At 47.2% G+C, this 21,847-nt stretch overlaps 1 protein-coding gene across 2 annotated transcripts in view; it reads right to left on the bottom strand.

Annotated features, from left to right (window-relative positions):
* The window catches only part of LOC134994354 (piwi-like protein 1), a 549,333-nt gene that overhangs the window by 89,902 nt on the left and 437,584 nt on the right, over positions 1–21,847 (bottom strand). For both annotated transcript variants that reach the window (XM_063950974.1, XM_063950975.1), the window contains 3 exons: positions 13,501–13,621; positions 6,439–6,556; positions 2,893–3,007 (listed from right to left, as the gene is read on the bottom strand). In XM_063950974.1, the coding sequence (XP_063807044.1) occupies positions 2,893–3,007; positions 6,439–6,556; positions 13,501–13,621 (354 nt within the window). The remainder of the gene's footprint in view (positions 1–2,892; positions 3,008–6,438; positions 6,557–13,500; positions 13,622–21,847) is intronic.

The following is a 21,847-nucleotide window of genomic DNA, read 5'->3' as shown; positions in this document are numbered from 1 at the left end:
AATGTGAGAGTTTTAAAGTGCCAGCTCCCAATTACTGCCTACTATCTCCCCATTGTAACTACGCTCCAGTGGCCCCTAGTGGATGAAGGAGAAATTGAGCACCTGGCGTACTGCCCTGATGAGATTATCTATGGCCGGGCTATCAGTAACCTCACTATCTGACTCCTGGCCCAATTCACCTTCATCTTGTCCCTCCTGAGATACAAGGTCTGGCATTGAATCGTCAGAATGCAACCCAGCTGAAACCGGTACATTATTAGACAAACGATGACTACTCTTAGGAATTGAGGTATACCTGGACTGTTGAAAAACTTGCAAAGGGGGTCATTCCAAGTTGATCGCTAGCTGCCGTTGTTCGCAGCACAGCGATCAGGCTAAAAATCTGCATGCCTATGGGCCGCAGTGCGCACGCGCAAAGTACTTTCACAAAAAACTATGCAGTTTCACACAAGGCCTAGCGACGCTTTTCAGTCGCACTTCTGATAGGTGAGTGATTGACAGGAAAGGGGCATTTCTGGGAGGTAACGGACCATTTTCCGGGAGTGTGCTAAAAAACGCAGGCGTGTCAGGTATAAACGCAGGCGTGCCTGGGGAAACGGGGGAGTGGCTGGCCGAACGCAGGGCGTGTTTGTGACGTCAAATCAGGAACTAGACAGACTGAAGTGATCGCAAGGAAGGAGTAGGTCTGGAGCTACTCAGAAACTGCTTGGAAAAATTTCAGCACTATTCTGCTAACCTTTCGGTCGCACTTCTGCTAAGCTAAGATACACTCCCAGAGGGCGGCGGCTTAGCGTTTGCACTGCTGCTAAAAGTAGCTAGCGAGCGATCAACTCGGAATGAGGGCCAAAGTCCTTGACATATCCTGAGCCCACTCTGGCAGATCAGACTGCATCAACCTAGAATCAGACCTAACCGCCTCACAATCTTTTCGCGCAGCGGCCAACTCTGATTTTAACTCAGACATCACACCTGCCATCATCACCCAAGGAGGATCAGGGTAGAGGTTCGTATTTGGACCCGTATTTGCAAGACACACTGTGCAAGCGGAAGTTCCATCAAGTAACACACTCTCACAGGTATCGCAGACAAGCTGCTTTTTTGATTTTGCATTAGCTTTACTCATTATGCACACAGACAGAAAGGTATACAGTGAAAGACAAGTTACACGACTCGGTAAAAAATTTAACTAAAGTGTGTATAAAGCAGAAGTGCACTGCACTTGGAACACACTAAAATCAGTTAAATATGTGCTTTACAGAATTCCTACTAACACCCTTGCCCCCTCCAGTGGCCGTGTGTTGTAGGACTGGCACGAAACTTCCTGCAAGAACCAGGAAGTAGTGTTAAAATGGCGTCCAGCCATGTGCTTATATACTTTTTTTTTTATTGTGAACATCTATACAGTAAGTGTACTATACCAGCAGTGTGTCCAGGCTTAATAGCCTGTTTTAACACACAAACTTTACCCATCCCCCTCGTGAGTGGTAACACAGACTGGTGACTTATTACATCTCTTCCCCCCTGCTGCTGAGTGATCTCCCCCCTCTGTAATGCAGGGGAACGGAGCTGGTGGGCCGCGGCAGTATTAAGAGCTGACCACGGCCGGGAGCAGTGAGGAGGTAGCCGCAGCAGCAGAGTGATCACCCCCTGGAAGCTGTCGGTGGCTGAAGCAACAAAACACAGCATTAGTTAGAGCTAACTCTGCTGTGTCTCACCGCGATCTCCCCCTTCATGATGGCGGCCAGTGGCAGCTGAGCGCAACTACTGTATACACAGGGGAGCGGTGGGCACCCAGCGGCGGCAGCGTGGCTGTCCGCGGCTGGGCAGGGGAACGGCAGGCACCCAGCAAGGGCAGACTGTGGCTGGGCTGCAGCTCGGCACTCCCCAGTTACCATAACATTCACAATGTTTAACGGAGCAGCGGCAGTGTGAGCTGCTTGCCTGCTCCTTACCTGTTGCAAGTGGAGGCTCTGACGGGGCTTCCAGAGTAAGCGCTGTCCAGCTCCTGCAGCCTTAGGCTGAAATCAGCTACCGCTGATTAGGTCTATGGCGGGGCTCCTCTCCTGAGCGCTGACAAGCCTATGCTGCACTGAGCAGCATACCCAAACCCGGACCCACGCTTCTTAGGAAGCTGGGAATAGATTGGAAAGTGAAAAAAGAAAAATCCTTTTTAAAAGAAAAGTTTAGTCTGGAGAACTCTCCAAACATGTGCCTTCTCGGCGAGGCACAAAAAAACCCACTGAGGCATTGTGGGAGTATGAAGGGGGTGGAGGGTTACAAATTTAAATATTTAAATGTGCCTATCCCTGCTAACTCCCAGTCCATATCCCAAGAGTACTCCAGTGACCCCTAGTGGATGAAAAAGTAATAAATACAGACAATTCAATCAATTATAAAGTTTTGATTCAGGGACACAGTATCCTGGGGAGAGAGAGTCTCCATCACATCTGCACAGTGACGCATTGCCCCGGATCTGATCTGGTAGAATAAGGAGTAGTACTACTGAGTAGGTTATTGTAATCAATTATAACCATGTGGGATCCCAGCAGTGATTTGTTTGGACGGTAGGCCAGTTCCTTTTGTAGAAATCATAGAGGATCAGAATATCACATGATTTTCTGGCATCAGATGTCTTTACACTATTGATCTTCATGGCCCTAATTCATAGTCAGATTCAGGCTTACAGTACACAGTCTTGATTTAAATGGAACTTGGAAACCATTTTAGGTTAAAAAAAAGACATGTTTTTTTGTATCTTTTAGCAAACTAGAATACATTTTTATTGTAGACCTTTCCATAAATGTCATATTCGGCAACATCACACTACACATCACTTGATTTATTACTGTTCATGTTACTTTTCAAATCTAAGCATTGGAGGACAATACTTACAGTTCTGCCACTGAGCAGGATCTTCTCTGGAGGGGCGACTCTCCCTGTAAACTGCAGAAGTTTGGTGTCGAAGTTCAGGCCCCAGTCACACAGCTCTTTCTGAACACTGTCGTCCCTGAAGAACAAAGAGATGCACATAAAACATCTTGAGTTGCTGACTTGCAGGAGACTACATGTGTGGTCATAATGGAGGTTTCCGGCTGCAGCCTGATGTCTTCTCTCCTTCTACATACCCAGCCTGCAGTCACTTTCTCACCAATGCCCACAGGACAGAACAGACATGGAAGTAGAGTGAAAAGTAAAAGTAGTAAACTTACTAAATAAACAATGAGTAGAGTGGGTGCAGTGCGTCCAAATGGATTCAGAGAAAACCGTTCCGGATAAAAGTCTTATTTTCTATAACCCCATTAAGCAGCTACTGAACTCTGGGAACACATAGTATGGGGCCTTATTCACAACCGCACACAAAGCCGATGTTCATGGAGTGGATCCCATCAACGTCTATGGTGCATGTGGTACACAAAGTGCGCACAAAGGCACTCTTACGATTGAGATGCACGATAACTGAAAGGTCTTTGAAAAGTGTTGGATGCACGGAGATGGTCCGTCTTGTAGGTATGTTATGCAGTGTTTGCACACGCAGATGCACAAATGTTCACTTTGGGGGCCATACTCCGATGTCTAGACACAACAGGTGTTCTAGCAGCATCTATGGACTCTGACAGTGGGCATCTAAGTCCTTACACATTCATACGCACAGATATACACCATGGAAGGACTCTGTAGCCGAATTTCCATAAAGTCATAGATGTATTAAACAAGTAACTATGAATAAAAAATGATTGAATCAATAAAATATAAGTAAAGTAATGCACAGAGGACCAGGTGGGTGACTGACGCCTACTCAGCCAGAGACTTCATGTTACACCACCTAGTACATACAATGTGTTTTTTCAGGAAAAAAACTTCTTCTCCAACACATGCCATTTCAGTTGATGAAATAATACACACAGTAACAGTTCCAAAGCTTGAGTGGGTCATCACAGTTGTTCAGTCCCAAGAGTGACTCTTGTCTGAAGAACTCTCTGGTCAAGTGATGGTGTGACTCCATTTTGATATGAGCTAGACCAGGAATGCCCCACCTTGAAGTTGAGACCAGCTAACTTAAAACTTTATTTATTTACAGAACAAATCAGACGTACATGTGAAAGCAAAAAGATCTATGGTAGTCCAGTTCTGGAGTGATTGGCATTACCTGAAAAAGGTACAGTAGGATCTCAAAAGTCCTCTCAGACTCCGGAGTCTACTTATTAGCCCTTAAGCCAGAGTGTATGGTGTACTAAGACAACTCAAGCTGAAATCTTAGCCCCAATGAGTCTCTCCCCACACCGATATTCTACACCAATATTCTGTCTATTCAAGAAAGCAATTCAGTACTGGGTTTTCTTGACTGTAAGCTTTCCAAAGGCAGCTCCAGACACATCACCACATTGTTAACCCAAGCCAAGGCTAAGATGTGACCAACAGTCCCCTGTCACAACATAGGAATAATTAAGCATGGCATTAAGTTTGCTTTTTTTTGCATTCCTAAAAACTGCTGCATATGCAATTGCCGTGGTTTTAGACAAGTGCGATATAGTCTACGTGAAGCACTGAACTTAATTTCCAGTTTGGATTAACTGAGCAGAGGAAGAAATAGGCCAAGTCTCTTCCTTCTTCTGTTAACAATGAAGTATCAGTAACCTATACATACCCCCCTGTACTTAATGTGAAGAGCCTGGAGCATGGCCAACACTAAATGGTCTAAAACCTGCCATCTAGAAGAATCCTTGTTGAAGAATTAGGCACTGCACCAATTTCAACAGGCTAAGAGACCAGGGCAGCTACTCTGGAGGTGTTGTAATGGGGCCTGAAGGTCACTGGCTAACTGCCCTCAGGTGAACGGAGTCAGTTGCTGAGGTTCCAATAGGGGAAGTAGCTTTATCCGGCATAACAGAAAAGAATGAAGTGTAGTACTCAATCTAAGGGGAGAGTGATTCTATAATGACAAAGACCTCCTGCAGAAACCTAGATAAAAACCTACAAAAGGTAAAACAAATCCTCACTCTAATTCTCTGCACAAAGCTAGACATTCTCACCTTCAGCTCCATCTCGTTTACCACAATTTACCACAAACTGATCCCTCCTGGTCCAAACAACAGCAACTATAAGGGGTGGGGAACATTAAGGTAAGCCTTCCCCCTCAAATTAAAACCCTTGCACTGCTAAGGTCCCACTAGTGCATATCAGTAAAGAGGTTAAAAGGGACCTTTGGAAGAATATAACAATCTAGAACCCCACACTTTAAAATACAGACATTCACCACAACAGGGCAGTCTTAACAGCAGCACAGACCCCTGGGCAAAGCAATGGAATGGGGCCCCTACCCATACTCCAGCGGTAGGGGTGGGGTTACTGAGGGGTGTTCTACCTTCCATTCAGCAGTAATATCTGCCAATGACTCCTTTACTGCACAGATGGTGGGAGATGGGGCAGGAGTGAGAACACTAAACTGCAGAAGGGGGCATTGACCTGAATAAAGAGGCATGAGTACATGACTTCCAGGGTGGTAGGGTGTGTTTAATATGGGGGAGTGGTGGATAGTGGAGTGAGCTTAATATTCATAATTTTCCAGTGCAAGGGCAGCTTGCTTGACTATCTCCAGTTCCTGGAAATAGATTTTTTTTATTTCAGTGGGATAATAAACTAGAGTCCCACCTCACAGGAGGTACAGGGGACTAGAGTTCAGGAGCCAGAGCAATCCACCGAAATATGAAACTGCATGCCAGGCGCGTGGAGCTGGAGCAGGGACCAGCTGCTGGGAGGATGATATCTCTGGTTCTGGGCACAGTAGAGACAAGCTGCCAGTGTCCACCGAAAGGGGAGAATCCCAGCTTTTGGAGTATATCTTTAGAAAAAGTCAGACAGAACCTGAGATATCTGGCTGGGAAGAGCAATTAACAGGCTCAAATGGGGACCACTGCTTTGAAGTCAGATATCTCTGGTTCCCCAGGGCCGATTTTCAAAAATCTGGTAACCCTGGAAAAAGGGGACCCTCCGCTATCAACCTAGGGCCATTATACTCCTGAGGCCCTTGGGCAACTGGCCTTAGTGACCATATGAAAAGACGGCCATGCACCACAATTCTTAAGGGTATGTAATGCAGTATTGGGAGAAATGGAATGACAGGTGGGCTTGGCCTTTATCGTCAATCTCTGTAAAGTACGTACCAGGACATACAGCTACAAATAGAGCGCATGTACCGCTTGACTAGTGTACCCTGACATTACGTGGAATGATGTGTCCCAACAGCCTCAGGCGACTGTAGCTTCCACAAACACCTCCCATGAGCAGCTCTGACGTGATCCAGAGTTGTAGTAAGAACATCTCAAATAATTTACAATAGGCAATTGTCAGCTTATGAGGGCTGAACACCGGAACTCCAATTTATTCAAACTATAAATCCTGATGGCAGTGTGAAGAGGTAAAATGAATCCATCTGCTTACTTGTGGATGTATTTTAAAAATCTCCCCAGTTGTTGTTCCCTCTGGTCTGGCGGCAAGCGGGTGTGAACTGCGAGAGATTTCATCACATTAAAGTCACTCCTCATTCTGTCCGTCAGGCCTTTTAGAAAGGGAGACAAATGATAAATACTTGTTGCACGTAGATATTTCTAAAGCAAGTATTCAGGCTTACAACTATCTGACACCAATATGCCAACCTACCTGACCCAATCGGTAGAGAACATATTTTTTAATAACAATTAGGGGTTAATTTACTAAAGGTCGGTGTATTAAAGTCAAAACTGACAGAAAAATCACAAAAACCCACTTTAGTACATCGGACTAAACCAATTTTTATTATTTTTTTGAGATCTGCAGATTAACTAATGGTTGGTTTTAAAACGGACCAAAACGTGACGGCAAACCCACCCAAACAATAGACCTGCCTGTGGCCATCGAGTTCGGGAGAAGCAATGCGCAGATCAGGGAGGGATCCCTCAGGTCCCTCCCAAATCTGTAACCAGCCCCAGACCGCTCAGCCTGGGCTAGTTCTGCAAAATAAGGGGGAATTGTACGTGCCGTAACTGCATAGAGACCCAAACTGGTCAGCCAAAGCATGGAATTTCACAGGAAGTGTAAAAAAAAATAAAAAAATACTGGAGTCCCCTTCTCCTGAGGGAACTCCAGGCCTGCTCTGAAAGCCTGGTGGCGGTGGGTGTAGGGTTAATGAGTAAAGAATTGATATTACATAGTAAACAATTGATATTACAGTTCTTTACAGGTGAACTACAGGTGCCAGAAAGCACCCCTGGACTTTAAAGGGACCACTGGCACCTGTAGCCCGTCTGTAATGAAAAAAAGAAGGATTTTGATGCCTACCGGTAAATCCTTTTCTCCTAGTCCGTAGAGGATGCTGGGGTCCACTTCATGACCATGGGGTATAGACGGTTCCGCAGGAGCCATGGGCACTCTTAAGACTTTTCAATGGGTGTGAACTGGCTCCTCCCTCTATGCCCCTCCTCCAGACCTCAGTTATAGGAACTGTGCCCAGGGAGACGGACATTTCGAGGAAAGGATTTACTTTAATACTAGTGGTGAGACACATACCAGCTCACACCTCAACCATGCCGCACACATGGCATTCAACATAACACACGCCAACAGGCATGAACCAATCGCAGCAACATGCTGAAACTAAGAGAATACAACTTGTGTATCTCAACAACTAAACTGCAGGTAAAGTACGCACTGGGACGGGCGTCCAGAATCCTCTATGGACTAGGAGAAAAGGATTTACCGGTAGGTATCAAAATCCTGTTTTCTCATACGTCCTAGAGGATGCTGGGGTCCATTTCATGACCATGGGATTTATACCAAAGCTCCAGTATGGGCGGGAGAGTGCGGATGACCCTGCAGCACCGATTGACCAAACTTGAGGTCCTCATCGGCCAAGGTGTCAAACTTGTAGAATTTTGCAAATGTGTTTGACCCTGACCAAGTAGCTGCTTGGTAAAGTTGTAATGCCGAGACCCCTCGGGCAGCCGCCCAGGTGGAGCCCACCTTCCTAGTAGAATGGGCCTTCACCGACATTGGTAACTGCAATCCAGCTGTAGAATGAGCTTGCTGAATCGTACCTCTGATCCAGCGCGCAATAGTCTGCTTGGAAGCAGGACACCCAATCTTTATTGGGAGCATACATGACAAACAAAGCCTCTGTTTTCCGTATTCGAGCTGTTCTAGCGACATAAATCTTCAAAGCTCTAACCACATCTAGAGACTTTGACTCAGCGAACGTGTCAGTAGCCACTGGCACCACAATAGGTTGGTTTATGTGGAAAGAGGAAACCACCTTTGGAAGAAAATGTTGACGAGTTCTCAACTCTGCCCTATCTTCACGGAAGATCAGGTAAGGGCTCTTGTGGGACAAGGCCCCCAATTCAAACACCTGCCTTGTGGATGCCAACGCCAAAAGCATCACCACTTTCCAAATGAGAAACTTCAACTATTTCTGTAGAGGCTCAAACCAACCCGATTGAAAGAACTGCAAGACCACATTAAAGTCCCATGGTGCCACTGGAGGCTGGATGTGCAGAACCACTTTCACGAAGGTCTGAACCTCCGGAAGAGAGGCCAACTGTTTTTGGAAGAACACTGACAAGGCCGAAATCTGGACCTTGATTGATCCCAATCGGAGGCCCGCCTCCACACCAGCCTGCAGAAAATGGAGAAAACGTCCCAACAAACTCTTCCGTAGGAGCCTTCTTGGATTCACACCAAGATATATATTTTCTCCAAATACGGTGGTAATGTTTCGACGTTTCTCCTTTCCTGGCCTGAATAAGAGTGGGATGACTTCCTTGGGAATACCCTTTCGGACTACGATCTGGCGCTCAACAGCCATGCCGTCAAACGTAGCTGCGGTAAGTCGTGATACATGCACGGCCCCTGCCGCAGCAGGTCCTCGCGAAGAGGAAGAGGCCAAGGATCTTCTATGAGCAACTCCTGAAGATCTGGGTACCAAGCCCTCCTTGGCCAGTCTGGGGCAATGAAGATTGCTCGAACCCTTGTTCTTCTTATGATCCTGAGCACTTTTGGGATCAGCGGAAGTGGAGGGAAGACATACACTGACTGGAAAACCCACTGGGTAGCGCATCCACCGCTATTGCTTGAGGGTCTCTTGACCTGGAACAATATCTCTGAAGCTTCTGGTTTAGACGAGATGCCATCATGTCTACTTGAGGAACTCCCCAAAGACTTGTCACCTCTGCGAAGACTTCTCGGTGGAGGCCCCACTCTCCTGGATGGAGATCGTGCCTGCTGAGGAAGTCTGCTTCCCAGTTGTCCACTCCCGGAATGAAAATCGCCGACAGAGCCTTTAAGATGTCTTTTTGCCCAGAGGAGGATCTTCGTCACCTCTGCCATTGCCGCTCTGCTTTTCGTTTCGCCCTGCCTGTTAATGTACACGACTGCTATTACATTGTCCGACTGGATCTGCATGGGATGATCTTGAAGAAGATGTACCGCTTGCTGAAGGCCGTTGTAAATGGCTCTCAATTCCAGCACGTTTATGTGAAGGCAGGCTTCCTGACTTGACCATTTTCCTTGGAAGCTTTCCCCCTGAGTGACAGCTCCCCAGCCTCAGAGACTTGCATCCGTGGTTACTAGGAGCCAGTCCTGAATCCCGAATCTGCGTCCCTCTAGTAGGCGAGAGCTGTGTAGCCACCACAGGAGTGAAATCCTGGCTTTCGACGACAGGATTATCTTTCGGTGCATGTGTAGGTGGGAACCCGACCACTTGTCCAACAGGTCCCACTGGAAAACTCTGGCATGGAACCTGCCAAACTGTATGACCTCGTAGGCCACCACCATTTTCCCCAACAACCGAATGCACTGATGGATCGACACGCTTGTTGGCTTCAATATCTGTTGTACCATTTTCTGGATTTCCAGAGCCTTTTCCACCGGAAGAAAAACTCTGGACTTCTGTGTCCAGGATCCTCCCGAGAAAAGACAATCTTGTCGTCGGGGCCAACTGTGACTTTGGATAATCTATGATCCAACCGTGTTGTTGGAGTACAGACAGGGAGTGTGTGATGTTCTGTAACAACTGCTCCCTGGATCTCGCCTTTATCAGGAGATCGTCTAGATAAGGAATTATACTGACTCCTTTTTGACGCAGGAGAACCATCATCTCCGCCATCACCTTGGTGAATACCCTCGGCGCCGCGGAGAGACCGAAAGGCAACGTCTTGAATTGTTAATGGCAATCCTGAACCACGAATCTCAGATAAGCCTGGTGAGGAGGATAAATGGGAACATGCAGGTAAGCATCCTTTATGTCTACTGACACCATGTACCCCCCTCCTCCAGACTGAAAATTACTGCCCTCAGTGATTCCATTTTGAACTTGAATCGCTTCAAGTCGAGATTCAGATTTTTCAGGATTAGGATTGGTCTGACCGAGCCGTCCGGCTTCAGAACTACAAAAAGGCTTGAATAAAAACCCTCCCCTTGTTGTGACAAAGGTACCAGGACTATGACCTGATCCTGACATAATTTTTGGATTGCCGCAGTTACTGCTTCTCTTCCTGGAAGAGAAGCTGGCAAGGTCGATTTGAAAAATCGTCATGGTGGAATGTCTTAAAACTCCAGCTTGTACCCCTGGTACACTATTTGTAACACCCAGGGATCCAGGCGAGACAGAATCCAGTCTTGGCTGAACAGTTTGAGACGTGCGCCCACCCGAGCGGCCTCCCGCTCCTCCCTTTCCCCTTCCCCTGCCTGCAAAGAAGGGGGAACCTCTTACTTTTTTGTATTTATTGGGCCGAAAGGACTGCATGTGAGTGATATGTCTTTTTTGCTGGTGCAGGCGCAGAGGGCAAAAATGTCGACTTACCTGCGGTAGCCGCCGAGACTAACACATCCAGTCCATCGCCAAATAAGGCCTCACCTTTATATGGGAGAGCCTCCATATTTCTTTTGGAATCTGCAAACGCGTTCCACTGGCGAATACACAACGCCCCCTGAGCCGATACTGCCATGGTAGCGGCTTGTGAACTGAAGAGTCCAATATCTTTCATCGCTTCTAGCATGTATGCGGCAGCGTCTTTGATATTCCCTAACTTAAGGAGTTTCTCATCTTTATCAATCGTGTCAATTTCTGATGACACGCTGTCTGACCATTTTTCAATAGCGTGACTCACCCATGCGCAAGCAATTGTGGGCCTGAGCAGCGTACCATTGGCAACATAAATGGATTACAATGTAGTTTCCATTTTCCGGTCAGCCGGCTCTTTTAGTGAAGCCGTGCCAAGTGCAGGGAGAATAACCTTCTTTGTCAACCTGGACAGTGCACTATCTAACACAGGGGGTGACTCCCATTTTTTTCTGTCCTCTACCGGGAAAGGATAAGCCATTTGAATTCTCTTGGGAATACGAAATTTATTTTCGGGATTCACCCACATCCCTTCAAAGAGAGTATTAAGCTCGTGGGAAGGAGGGAAAGTGACCTTAAATTATTTTTCTTTATAGAAATAAGCCTTCTCCTGAGGTACAGGAGTGGCTTCCGTGATTTCCAGAACTTCCCTTATAGCTACAATCATATATTGTATATTTTTTGCCAATTTATGATCTATTTCCCTGGAGACACTGTCGTCGACACAGGAATCAGTGTCCGTGTCGGTATCAGTATTCACAATATTCGCAAATGGTCTCTTGTGACCCAGAGGGGTCGCCTGCGGATGGAAGAACAGAACCCTGAAAAATCACATCTTCCACAGATTTTCTCCAGCATTCAGCATGAGATTCAGACTTATCTAATCTCCTATTGATATGATGCATACTATCACGTATTTCTTTCACCCATGCAGGCTCTTGGTGTGCCGGCAGCGCCACCACATTACACTTCTGTGTCCCTAAAATGGTTTCCTCCGGGGAATAACTCCCTGCCTCAGACATGTCACACACATGTATAACACCCACACAGACACACTGGGACTTATAGGGGACAGACCCACAGTAAAATCTGTCAGAGGGACACCGTTTAGGAGCAGCTAGTTCACAACCCCAGAGCCAGTATCTGCCGCCTGTGAACACAGAATGTCCACTGACATGCAGCGCTTTTTACACAGTAAAACACACTTGTTAAGCACCAAATTCGCTTGTGCCCCCCTGTTTTGCACCCTGAAACTTGTAGTCATTAGTGAAGGAGTACCAGCGATGTCTCTGCAGCCTGAGGAGAGAGAAAATGGTGCTGAGCAGTGTGCTGGCTGCCTGAGGAAGAAGCTCCGCCCCCGCAATGGCGTGTTTTTACCTCAGGGACTTTGCATAATATTTATACTGGCGGGCGTAGGGCTGTGCCTGGGCATCTTATGCCCCCTTTTTGCCAGTTTATATAGGTATTTTTGCTGCCCATGGTGTCCCCCTCCCCGCGCCCTGCAGTGCCTGTGTGTGTGGGCAGCAATGGCGCGCTGCGCTCCTGCCAGCCGTCACTTTACTTGATAGAAGATCTGTCTTCTTCTACTCACCTGTCTTCTGACTTCTGGCTCTGTGAGGGGGGTGACGGCATGCTGTGGGAGTGAGCATCTAGACACGGCTAGCATTCAGTACCCTTCAGGAGCTAATGGTGTCCTGTCAGCCAGAAGCAGAGCCATGAAACTCTTCAGGAAGTTGGTTCCTACTTCTGCCCCCTCAGTCCCACGAAGCAGGGAGACTGTTGCCAGCAGTTCGCCCTGAAAATAAAAAACTTAACATAAGTATTTTCAGAGAAGCTCAGTAGAGCTCCCCTAAAGTGAATCCAGTCTGCCTGGGCACATTTCTAAAACGGAGGTCTGGAGGAGGGGCATAGAAAGAGGAGCCAGTTCACACCCATTGAAAAGTCTTAAGAGTGCCCATGGCTCCTGCGGAACCGTCTATACCACATGGTCATGAAGTGGACCCAGCATCCTCTAGGACGTATGAGAAATATTAAAAGTACCACAGGACTTAGACATTGAAGGCTTTAACCCTTTAAAGCAACATTGTTGTGTATACAGAAGATGGTGATGATGCGGCTAAAAGTGGAAAATGACCACCATCATGGTGACGTGACAAATTTCCACACTCACTCAGAAGTTAAACACTTCTCTTGACATAAAATAAAAAATATTATACAAATATTTTAATAAATTCTACAGTACAGTATAGCTATATATACTAGTTTCCAGCATGTCAACATGATGGAACAACATAAACAGTAATATCTGCGCCGATGGCTGTGCGCGCCTGAACAGAATAACACTTGAATTTATATTAGAAAATATATTTGAGGTTTTTTTTATTTTATTTTTTTTATTCAAAAGGAATGTATTCCCCAGACCTACACAAATCTAAATGTCAAGCCAATATTCTGCCCCGTGTAACCTGATTTCTGTGTGAGGGGGAAAGGGCCTGACTGATAAATGACCACATGAAGATGCAGATTTTCTATAGAGTGCAATGAAAGGTGGATCTGGAAAGGACTATTCATGGAATTCTGCACCCACATTACAGATATAGGACGTGTAACAACTGAAGATTTGTGGTTACCCGTTAGATTACACAGCTCTGGAACCAAAACAATTGCTCCATCAGTCACACCGGGCTTCGGTTTTCTGGGTATGCTTACAATCATTGCCTGTCTCCGATCTCGGATAACCAAATTGTATTGCTGTGCAAGGAGAGAGAAAATAGGATTTTAATTACCTACCGGTAAATCCTTTTCTCGTAGTCCGTAGAGGATGCTGGGGTTCCATTTAGTACCATGGGGTAAAGACGGGTCCCTTGGGAGCCATGGGCACTTTAAGAGTTTAATAGTGTGGGCTGGCTTCTCCCTCTATGCCCCTCCTACCAGGCTCAGTCTAGAAACTGTGCCCGAGGAGACGGACATACTTCGAGAGAAGGAAATGCACAGATAGTGGTGAGATTCACACCAGCTCACACATAACCAAAGGAAAGCCAAGCTAACCAGCTTGAAACGATACAGCAATGGCTGAACAACAGTACTTAACCAAGTAACAAAGCAGGAATACGAAACACAGGGCGGGCGCCCAGCATCCTCTATAGACTACGAGAAAAGGATTTACTGGTAGGTAATTAAAATCCTATTTACTCTTACGTCCAAGAGGATGCTGGGGTTCCATTTAGTACCATGGGGATGTACCCAAGCTCCCAGTACGGGAGGGAGAGCGCAGAGGCTCCTGCAGAACAGATTGACCAAACCTAAGGTCCTCAGAGGCCAAAGTATCTAACTTGTATAACTTAGCAAACGTGTTCGACCCTGGCCAAGTAGCTGTCTGGCAAAGCAGACACACCCCGGACAGCCGACCAGGAAGAACCCACATTACGAGTAGAGTGGGCCTTAACAGAATTTGGACACGGCAAGCCAGCCGTAGAATAAGCATACTGGATAGTAAACCTGATCCAGCAAGAAATCGTCTGCTTTGAAGCAGGACACCCAACTTTGGCCCTCATTCCGAGTTGTTCGCTCGCAAGCTGCTTTTAGCAGCATTGCACACGCTAAGCCGCCGCCTACTGGGAGTGAATCTTAGCATAGTAAAATTGCGAACGAAAGATTAGCAGAATTGCGAATAGACACTTCTTAGCAGTTTCTGAGTAGCTCCACACTTGCTCCGCAACTGCGATCAGTTCAGTCAGTTTCGTTCCTGGTTTGACGTCACAAACACTCCCAGCGTTCGCCCAGTCACTCCCCTGTTTCTTCAGACACTCCCGCGTTTATCCCAGAAACGGCAGCGTTTTTTCACACACACCCATAAAACGGCCAGTTTCCGCCCAGAAACACCCACTTCCTGTCAATCACATTACGATCACCAGAACGAAGAAAAAAACCTCGTAATGCCGTGAGTAAAATTCCTAACTGCATAGCAAATTTACTTGGCGCAGTCGCAGTGCGAACATTGCGCATGCGCAATTAGCGGAAAATCGCTGCGATGCGAATAAAAGTACAGAGCGAACAACTCGGAATGACCACCTTTGTTGGGAGCATAAAGGACAAACAGAGTGTCCGACTTCCTGTGATGACAAGTTCTCTTCACATAAATCTTCAAAGCCCTCACAACATCCAAGGACTTTGAGGTAATTGAGGAGTCAGTAGCCACTGGCACCACAATAGTTTGGTTGATATGAAAAGTCGACACAACCTATGGAAGAAATTGTGACGCGTCCTGAGCTCAGCTCTATCTTCATGGAAAATCAAGTAGAGGCTCTTGTAGGACAATGCCCCCAATTCTGACACACGCCTAGCAGATGCCAATGCCAACAGTGTGACTGCCTTCTAAGTAAGAAACTTGACATCTACCTCCTGTAAAGGCTCGAACCAATCTGATTGCAGGAACTGCAGCACCACATTAAGATCCCACGGTGCCGTAGGAGGTACAAAAGGTGGTTGGATGTGCAGAACCCCTTTCAAAAAAGTCTGAACCTCAGGGAAAGCAGCCAATTGTTTCGGAAGAAAATGGACAAGGCCGAAATCTGGACCTTTATGGAGCCCAAGCGTAGGCCCACATCCACACCTGCTTGCAGAAAGAGGAGAAAGCATCCTAGTTGAAACTCCACCATAGGAAACTTCTTGGATTCACACCAAGACACATACTTTTTCCAAATCCGATGGTAATGTTTAGATGTTACTTACTCCTTTCCTAGCCTATATCAGGGTAGGAATGACCTTTTTCAGAATGCCCTTCCAAGCTAATATCAGGCGTTCAACCTCCATACCGTCAAACATAGCCGCAGTAAGTCTTAATAAGCGAATGGCCCCTGTTGCAGAAGGTCCCCGCGAAAAGGAATAGGCCTCGGATCCTCCAGCAGTAATTCCAGAAGATCCGCGTATCAAGCCCTTCTTGGCCAGTACGGAGCAATGAGGATCGCCTCAACTCTTGTTCTTTTTATTAGTTTGAGAATCCTTGGGATGAGTTGAAGTTGAGGGTACACAGACTCTGACTTGAACACCCACAGAGTCACAAGGGCGTCCACCGCCACTGCCTGTGGGTCTCTTGACCTGGAACAGTACCTCCGAAGCTTCTTGTTGAGGCAGGAGGCCATTATATCTGTTTGAGGAACACCTTAACGACTTGTAACCTCCTCGAACACCTTCGGGTGGAGGCCCCATTCCCCTAGATGAAGATCGTGTCTGCTGAGGAAGTCCGCTTCCCAGTTGTCCACTCCCGGAATGAAGATCGCTGACAGCGCTACCGCATGCTTTTCTGCCCAGAGGATTCTTGTTACCTCGGACACTGCGGCACTGCTCTTCGTTCCACCTTGTCGGTTTATGTAGGACACCGTCACATTGTCCGACCGAACCTGAATGGCCTGATCTTGTAGAAGATGTGTTGCTTGTAGAAGGCCGTTGTGCACGACCCTTAGTTCCAGAATGTTTATCGGAAGGATGGATTCCAGACTTCACCACTTTCCTTGGGTGACTGCTCCCCAACCTCTGAGACTTGCATCCGTGGTTAGAAGAATCCAATTCTAAATCCCGAACCTGCGACCCTCGAGAAGGTGAGAAGTTTGCAGCCACCAGAGGAGTGAAATTCTGGCTTTCAGCGACAGGCGTATTCGCTGGTGCATGTGAAGATGTGATCCCATCCATTTGTCCAGGAGATCCAGTTGGAAGGGCCGTGCATGGAATCTTCCGTACTGTAGAGCCTCGTAGGAGGCTACCATCTTCCCTAGAAGCCGAATGCACTGATGAACCGATACCTGGGCTGGCTTCAGGACATCACCGGACCATCGATTGGATCACCAACGCTTTCTCCACCAGTAGAAACACCCTCTGCACTTCCGTGTCGAGAATCATTCCCAGGAAGGACAGTCTTCTTGTCGGTTCCAAATGTGACTTTGGAAGGTTCAGGATCCACCCATGATCCTGGAGTAGTTGAGTTGAGAGATCAATTCTATGCAACAGCTTCTACCTGGAAGATGCCTTTATCAGCAGATGGTCCAGATATGGAATAATGTTTACTCCCTGCTTGCGGAGTAGCATCATCTCTGCCATGACCTTGGTGAACACCCTTGGTGCTGTGGAGAGGCCAAATGGCAACGCCTGGTACTGATAGTGACAGTCCAGCAGCGCAAATCTCAGATAAGCCTGGTAAGGCGGCCAAATCGGAAAGTGAAGGTACGCATCCTTGATATCCAGGGATACCAGGAATCCCCCCTCCTCCACCGCTCTCAGAGACTCCATCTTGAATTTGAATTCCCTCAAGCAGGGGTTCAATGACTTTAGGTTTAAAATCAGCCTTACCGAGCCTTCCGGTTTCGGTACCAAAAACAGGTTGGAGTAATAACCCTTGTTTTTTAGGTGAGGTGGAACTGGAACAATGACATTTGTTTGTTCCAATTTTTGAATGAATTCCTGTAGGATAGCACTTTCTGTGAGCGAAGCTGGTAAGCCTGATTTGAAGAATCTATGAGGTGGGAGTTCTTGAAACTCCAGTCTGTACCCCTGGGTAACAATCTCTTTTACCCAGGTGTCTAGGCATGATGATGCCCAGATGTGACCGAAATCCCTTAGTCTTGCTCCCACCTGCCCGATCCCCAGGGTGGGAGGTCCATCGTCATGCTGAAGATTTTGAGGAAGCATAACCTGTCTTCTTTTCCTGGGAACCTGCTGGTGCAGGTTTTCTAGATTCCCCCCAACCTCCTCTAAAGAAAGTGGAAGGGGGTTTGGACTTTTTAACTTTTGCGGTCCGAAAGGACTGCATTGTAGACGTAGGATAAGATTTCCTAGCCGGTGGCACTGCTGAGGGAAGCAAAGTTGACTTACCCGCAGTTGTTTGGGGATGCATCCAGCACGTCCCCAAACAGAATCTGGCCTGTGAAGGGTAGGTTCTCCACACTTTTCTTGGATTCTGCATCCACAGACCATTGGTGCAGCCAGAGCCCTCTGCGTGCCGAGACAGCCATGGAAGAAGCCCTTGCATTAAGGTGGCCAAGGTCCTTCATGGCCTCCACCATGAAACCTGCAGAATCCTGTATGTGACGCAAAAACAATTCAATGTCACTCCTATCCATAGTATCTAATTACTCTAGTAATGTTCCTGACCACTTTAATATGGCTTTAGAAATCCACGCACAAGCAATAGTGGGCCTTAAAGCTACGCCTGTTGCTGTGTCTAGTGATTTGAGCGTAGTCTCAATCTTGCGGTCAGCCGTATTTTTTTAAAGCAGTTGAACCAGGGATAGGTAAAACCACCTTTTTATACAACCTAGATACAGAAGCGTCTATTATAGGTGGGTTTTCCCACTTTTTCATGTCCTCTTCAGGGAAAGGAAAAGCAATGAGAACCCTTTTTGGGATCTGGAATTTTTTCTCCGGGTTTTCCCAGGATTTTTCAAACAAGGAGTTTAACTCCTTAGAACAGGCATTTTCAACCAGTGTGCCGTGGCACACTAGTGTGCCGCGACCAGTTGCAAGGTGTGCCGCGGAGCCAGAGCAGCTTCCTGCACCTTCAGAGTGAACTGTTGGCCCGGGCTCTTCTTATAGGACCTGTGCCTTGATGACGCGGCGGTGTGATATCATAGGTCACAGCCGCCGCATCTCACCACCCAGCCAGCCCACTCGCCTGCATACACATCTTCCAGTTCCCGCCTGCATCCACAGCTCTCCTTGCCCACCCACATCCACACCTGCCTGACCGCCCGCTGCTCAGTATTCGCAGCAATCCAACAACAACCTCCGCCACTAAGGGGACAGGGAGGAGGACAGCTGACCGGTAGGGGCTAATATTTGTTATGTTATTTCTTCTGTGGGGAGCAATAGGATTTATGGGGGGAACAATGTAAATAATTCATGTGGGGAGCAATAGGATTTATGTGGTGAGAAATGTGATTGATTTATGTGTGAGCAACATGATTTATGTGGGGAGCAATTGGATTTATGTGGGGAGCAATTGGATTTATGTAAGGAGCAACATGATTTATGTGGGGAGCAATGTGATTGTTTTTTCTGTGTAGGCCAATGTATGTGTGGATTTTTTTTTATTACTATGAGGGCCAATGTGTGTGTTTTTGGGGTCTTTTCTGTGGGGAACGGATGGTGTGCCTTGGCAATTTTAAAATATTGTTCGGTGTGCTGCGAGTAAAAAAAGGATGAAAATCACTGCCTTAGAAGTAGGGAAGGTAAGGGAGGATTTCTTATTGTCTGTAAAGTAAGCCTCCTCTACCGGGTGGTCTTCAGTATGCCGGCGGTCGGGCTCCCGGCGACCAGCATACCGGCGCCGGGAGCCCGACAGCCGGCATACCGACACTTATTCTCCCTCGTGGGGGTCCCGTAGCGTGGCGAGCGCAGCGAGCCCGCAAGGGGCTCATTTGCGCTCGCCACACTGTCTGTAAGCCGGCGGCCGGCCTCCCGGCGCCGGTATGCTGGTCGCTGGGAGGCCGGCCGCCGGCAGATCGTAGTGAACCCCCTCTACCTGCTCAGGTCCTTTCTCAGTAATGTGTAAAATGTCCCTAATGGCCTCAATCATGAGTTGTACCCCCTTAGCAAGGGATGCCTCCCCCCCCTGCATATCCTCATCACCGACCCCTGTATCAGAGTCGGTATCCATGTCGGCTTACATTATCTGGGCAAGAGCACGCTTTATAGGGTATGTAATAAGGGCCTTAGATGAGGTAGTGAGAGCTGCACACTGCAAAACCTCTACAGATTGTTTTAAAACCTGCGTTACATTTTCATTATGTGACATCGTAGAGGAAATCTGGGATATCATTCCCCTTCGAGAATCCACCCATGGGGGTTCGGACTGAGAAGGTACATTGCAATCCTGAGTACATGGAAGAGACTCTTCAGGATAAGATACAAACTCTGCAGCACAAGATACAGAGTCCCTAGACATGGTAATGTGAGATATACAGCCACACACACACAGAAAAATGTCAGACACCGTTTCGCCAAGAGTACCTTCAGAGAGTCACAGAGTATAAGGAGCCAGCCACACAGCGCCCCAGTAGGCAGTTATACAAGAAACGGCCGGCGCTGACTAAGTAACCTTAATAGGATAAACAGTTATTATATAAACACTCGCCCCCCCTGTCTATAACACGCTGGTACCGCAGAGGTATGCTGTAGTTATGTGGAGGGCAGCGCTCCCTGTCAGCGTCTCTTCTGTGTGATCTGCAGGGAGAAAATGGCGCTGGTGAGTGCTGGAGCCGCTCCGTCTTCCCGCACTTATGTGATTATACTGGCCTGGGGTATTTGTGCAGCTAACAGCGGGATTAGCCCGTTAGCCTATTTGACCAGTGTAGGGTATGTGCGCTGGCCCAGGACGCCCCTCACAGCGTCTTACACAAAGTGCCATTGAGCCTGTCAGAGCTGCACTCCCACCCTTGTGCAGCCATTCCCGCAGAGTCATACTTACCACTCTTCTTTCTTCTGGCTCTGTTAGGGGGTGGCGGCCGTGCTGCGGGAGTGAGCGGTCGCCTCGTTGGCTTGCGATCAGCACCCTCAGGAGCTCAGTGTCCTGTCATCAGAGATAGAGAACCATTCACTTCTAGAGTTGGTTCCTACTCCCCCCCTAAGTCCTACAAAGCAGGGAGGCTGTTGCCAGCAGCCTTCCTGTAACCTAACAAACTCAGAAAACAATAAAACTAGAAAAACTCCTAAGAGCTCCCCTAGCTGTGACCGGCTCCTCCGGGCACATTTTCTAAACTGAGTCTGGTAGGAGGGGCATAGAGGGAGGAGCCAGCCCACACTATTAAACTCTTAAAGTGCCCATGGCTCCCAAAGGACCAGTCTATACCCCATGGTACTAAATGGAACCCCAGCATCCTCCAGGACGTAAGAGAAAAAAAATATATTTTTGTAGAATTTCTTAGAATTGAAGATAAAAGGTATTATGCTACTGTTAATATATTATATGAGACCATTGTGTGTATACTATATATAAAGTGGTATACTAGACATCAGTAGAAACAGGACCCAAATTTGAATCAATTAATTAAAAGGAGATGAGCACAAAACTAAATGGTTCTCTCTAGTGTGAAGCAAATTAGAGGAAAACAGGACCAGAAGAGGTAACTAGGAAGTCCAGCGTGCAGAGAGGCTGCTACACTAAGGAAGTGGACTGAGGTAACCGGTATATGGAAGTCCCAAAAAAACTATCCCCCTGCGCTATATATTGAAAACAAGATTTTAATACCTACCGGTAAATCCTTTTCTCCTAGTCCGTAGAGGATGCTGGGGTCCATTTCATGACCATGGGGTATAGACTGTTCCGCAGGAGCCATGGGCACTTTAAGACTTTTCAAGGGTGTGAACTGGCTCCTCCCTCTATGCCCCTCCTCCAGACCTCAGTTATAGGAACTGTGCCCAGGGAGACGGACATTTCGAGGAAAGGATTTACATTTATACTAACGGTGAGAATCATACCAGCTCACACCTCAACCATGCCACACAACATGGAATTCAACATGACACGCCAACAGGCATGAACCATTTACAGCAACATGCTGAAAACAAATGTAACAACTTGTGTAACTAACTGAACAAAACAGCAGGTAAAGTACGCACTGGGTCGGGCGCCCAGCATCCTCTACGGACTAGGAGAGATTTACCGGTAGGTATTAAAATCCTGTTTTCTCATACGTCCTAGAGGATGCTCGGGTCCATTTCATGACCATGGGGTTTATACTAGAGATGTGCACCGGACATTTTTCGGGTTGTATGTTTTGGTTTTGGATTCGGTTCCGCGGCCGTGTTTTGGATTCGGACGCGTTTTGGCAAAACCTCCCTGAAAATTCTTTGTCGGATTCAGGTGTGTTTTGGATTTGGGTGGTTTTTTTTTTTACAAAAAACCCTCAAAAACAGCTTCAATCATAGAATTTGGGGGTCATTTTGATCCCATAGTATTATTAACCTCAATAACCATAATTTCCACTC

The sequence above is a fragment of the Pseudophryne corroboree genome, chromosome 2, assembly GCF_028390025.1.
Source record: "Pseudophryne corroboree isolate aPseCor3 chromosome 2, aPseCor3.hap2, whole genome shotgun sequence".
Classification (NCBI taxonomy): domain Eukaryota; kingdom Metazoa; phylum Chordata; class Amphibia; order Anura; family Myobatrachidae; genus Pseudophryne; species Pseudophryne corroboree.
Note: the sequence above shows the minus strand (reverse complement) of the source record. Positions and strands in the feature narration are given on the sequence as shown.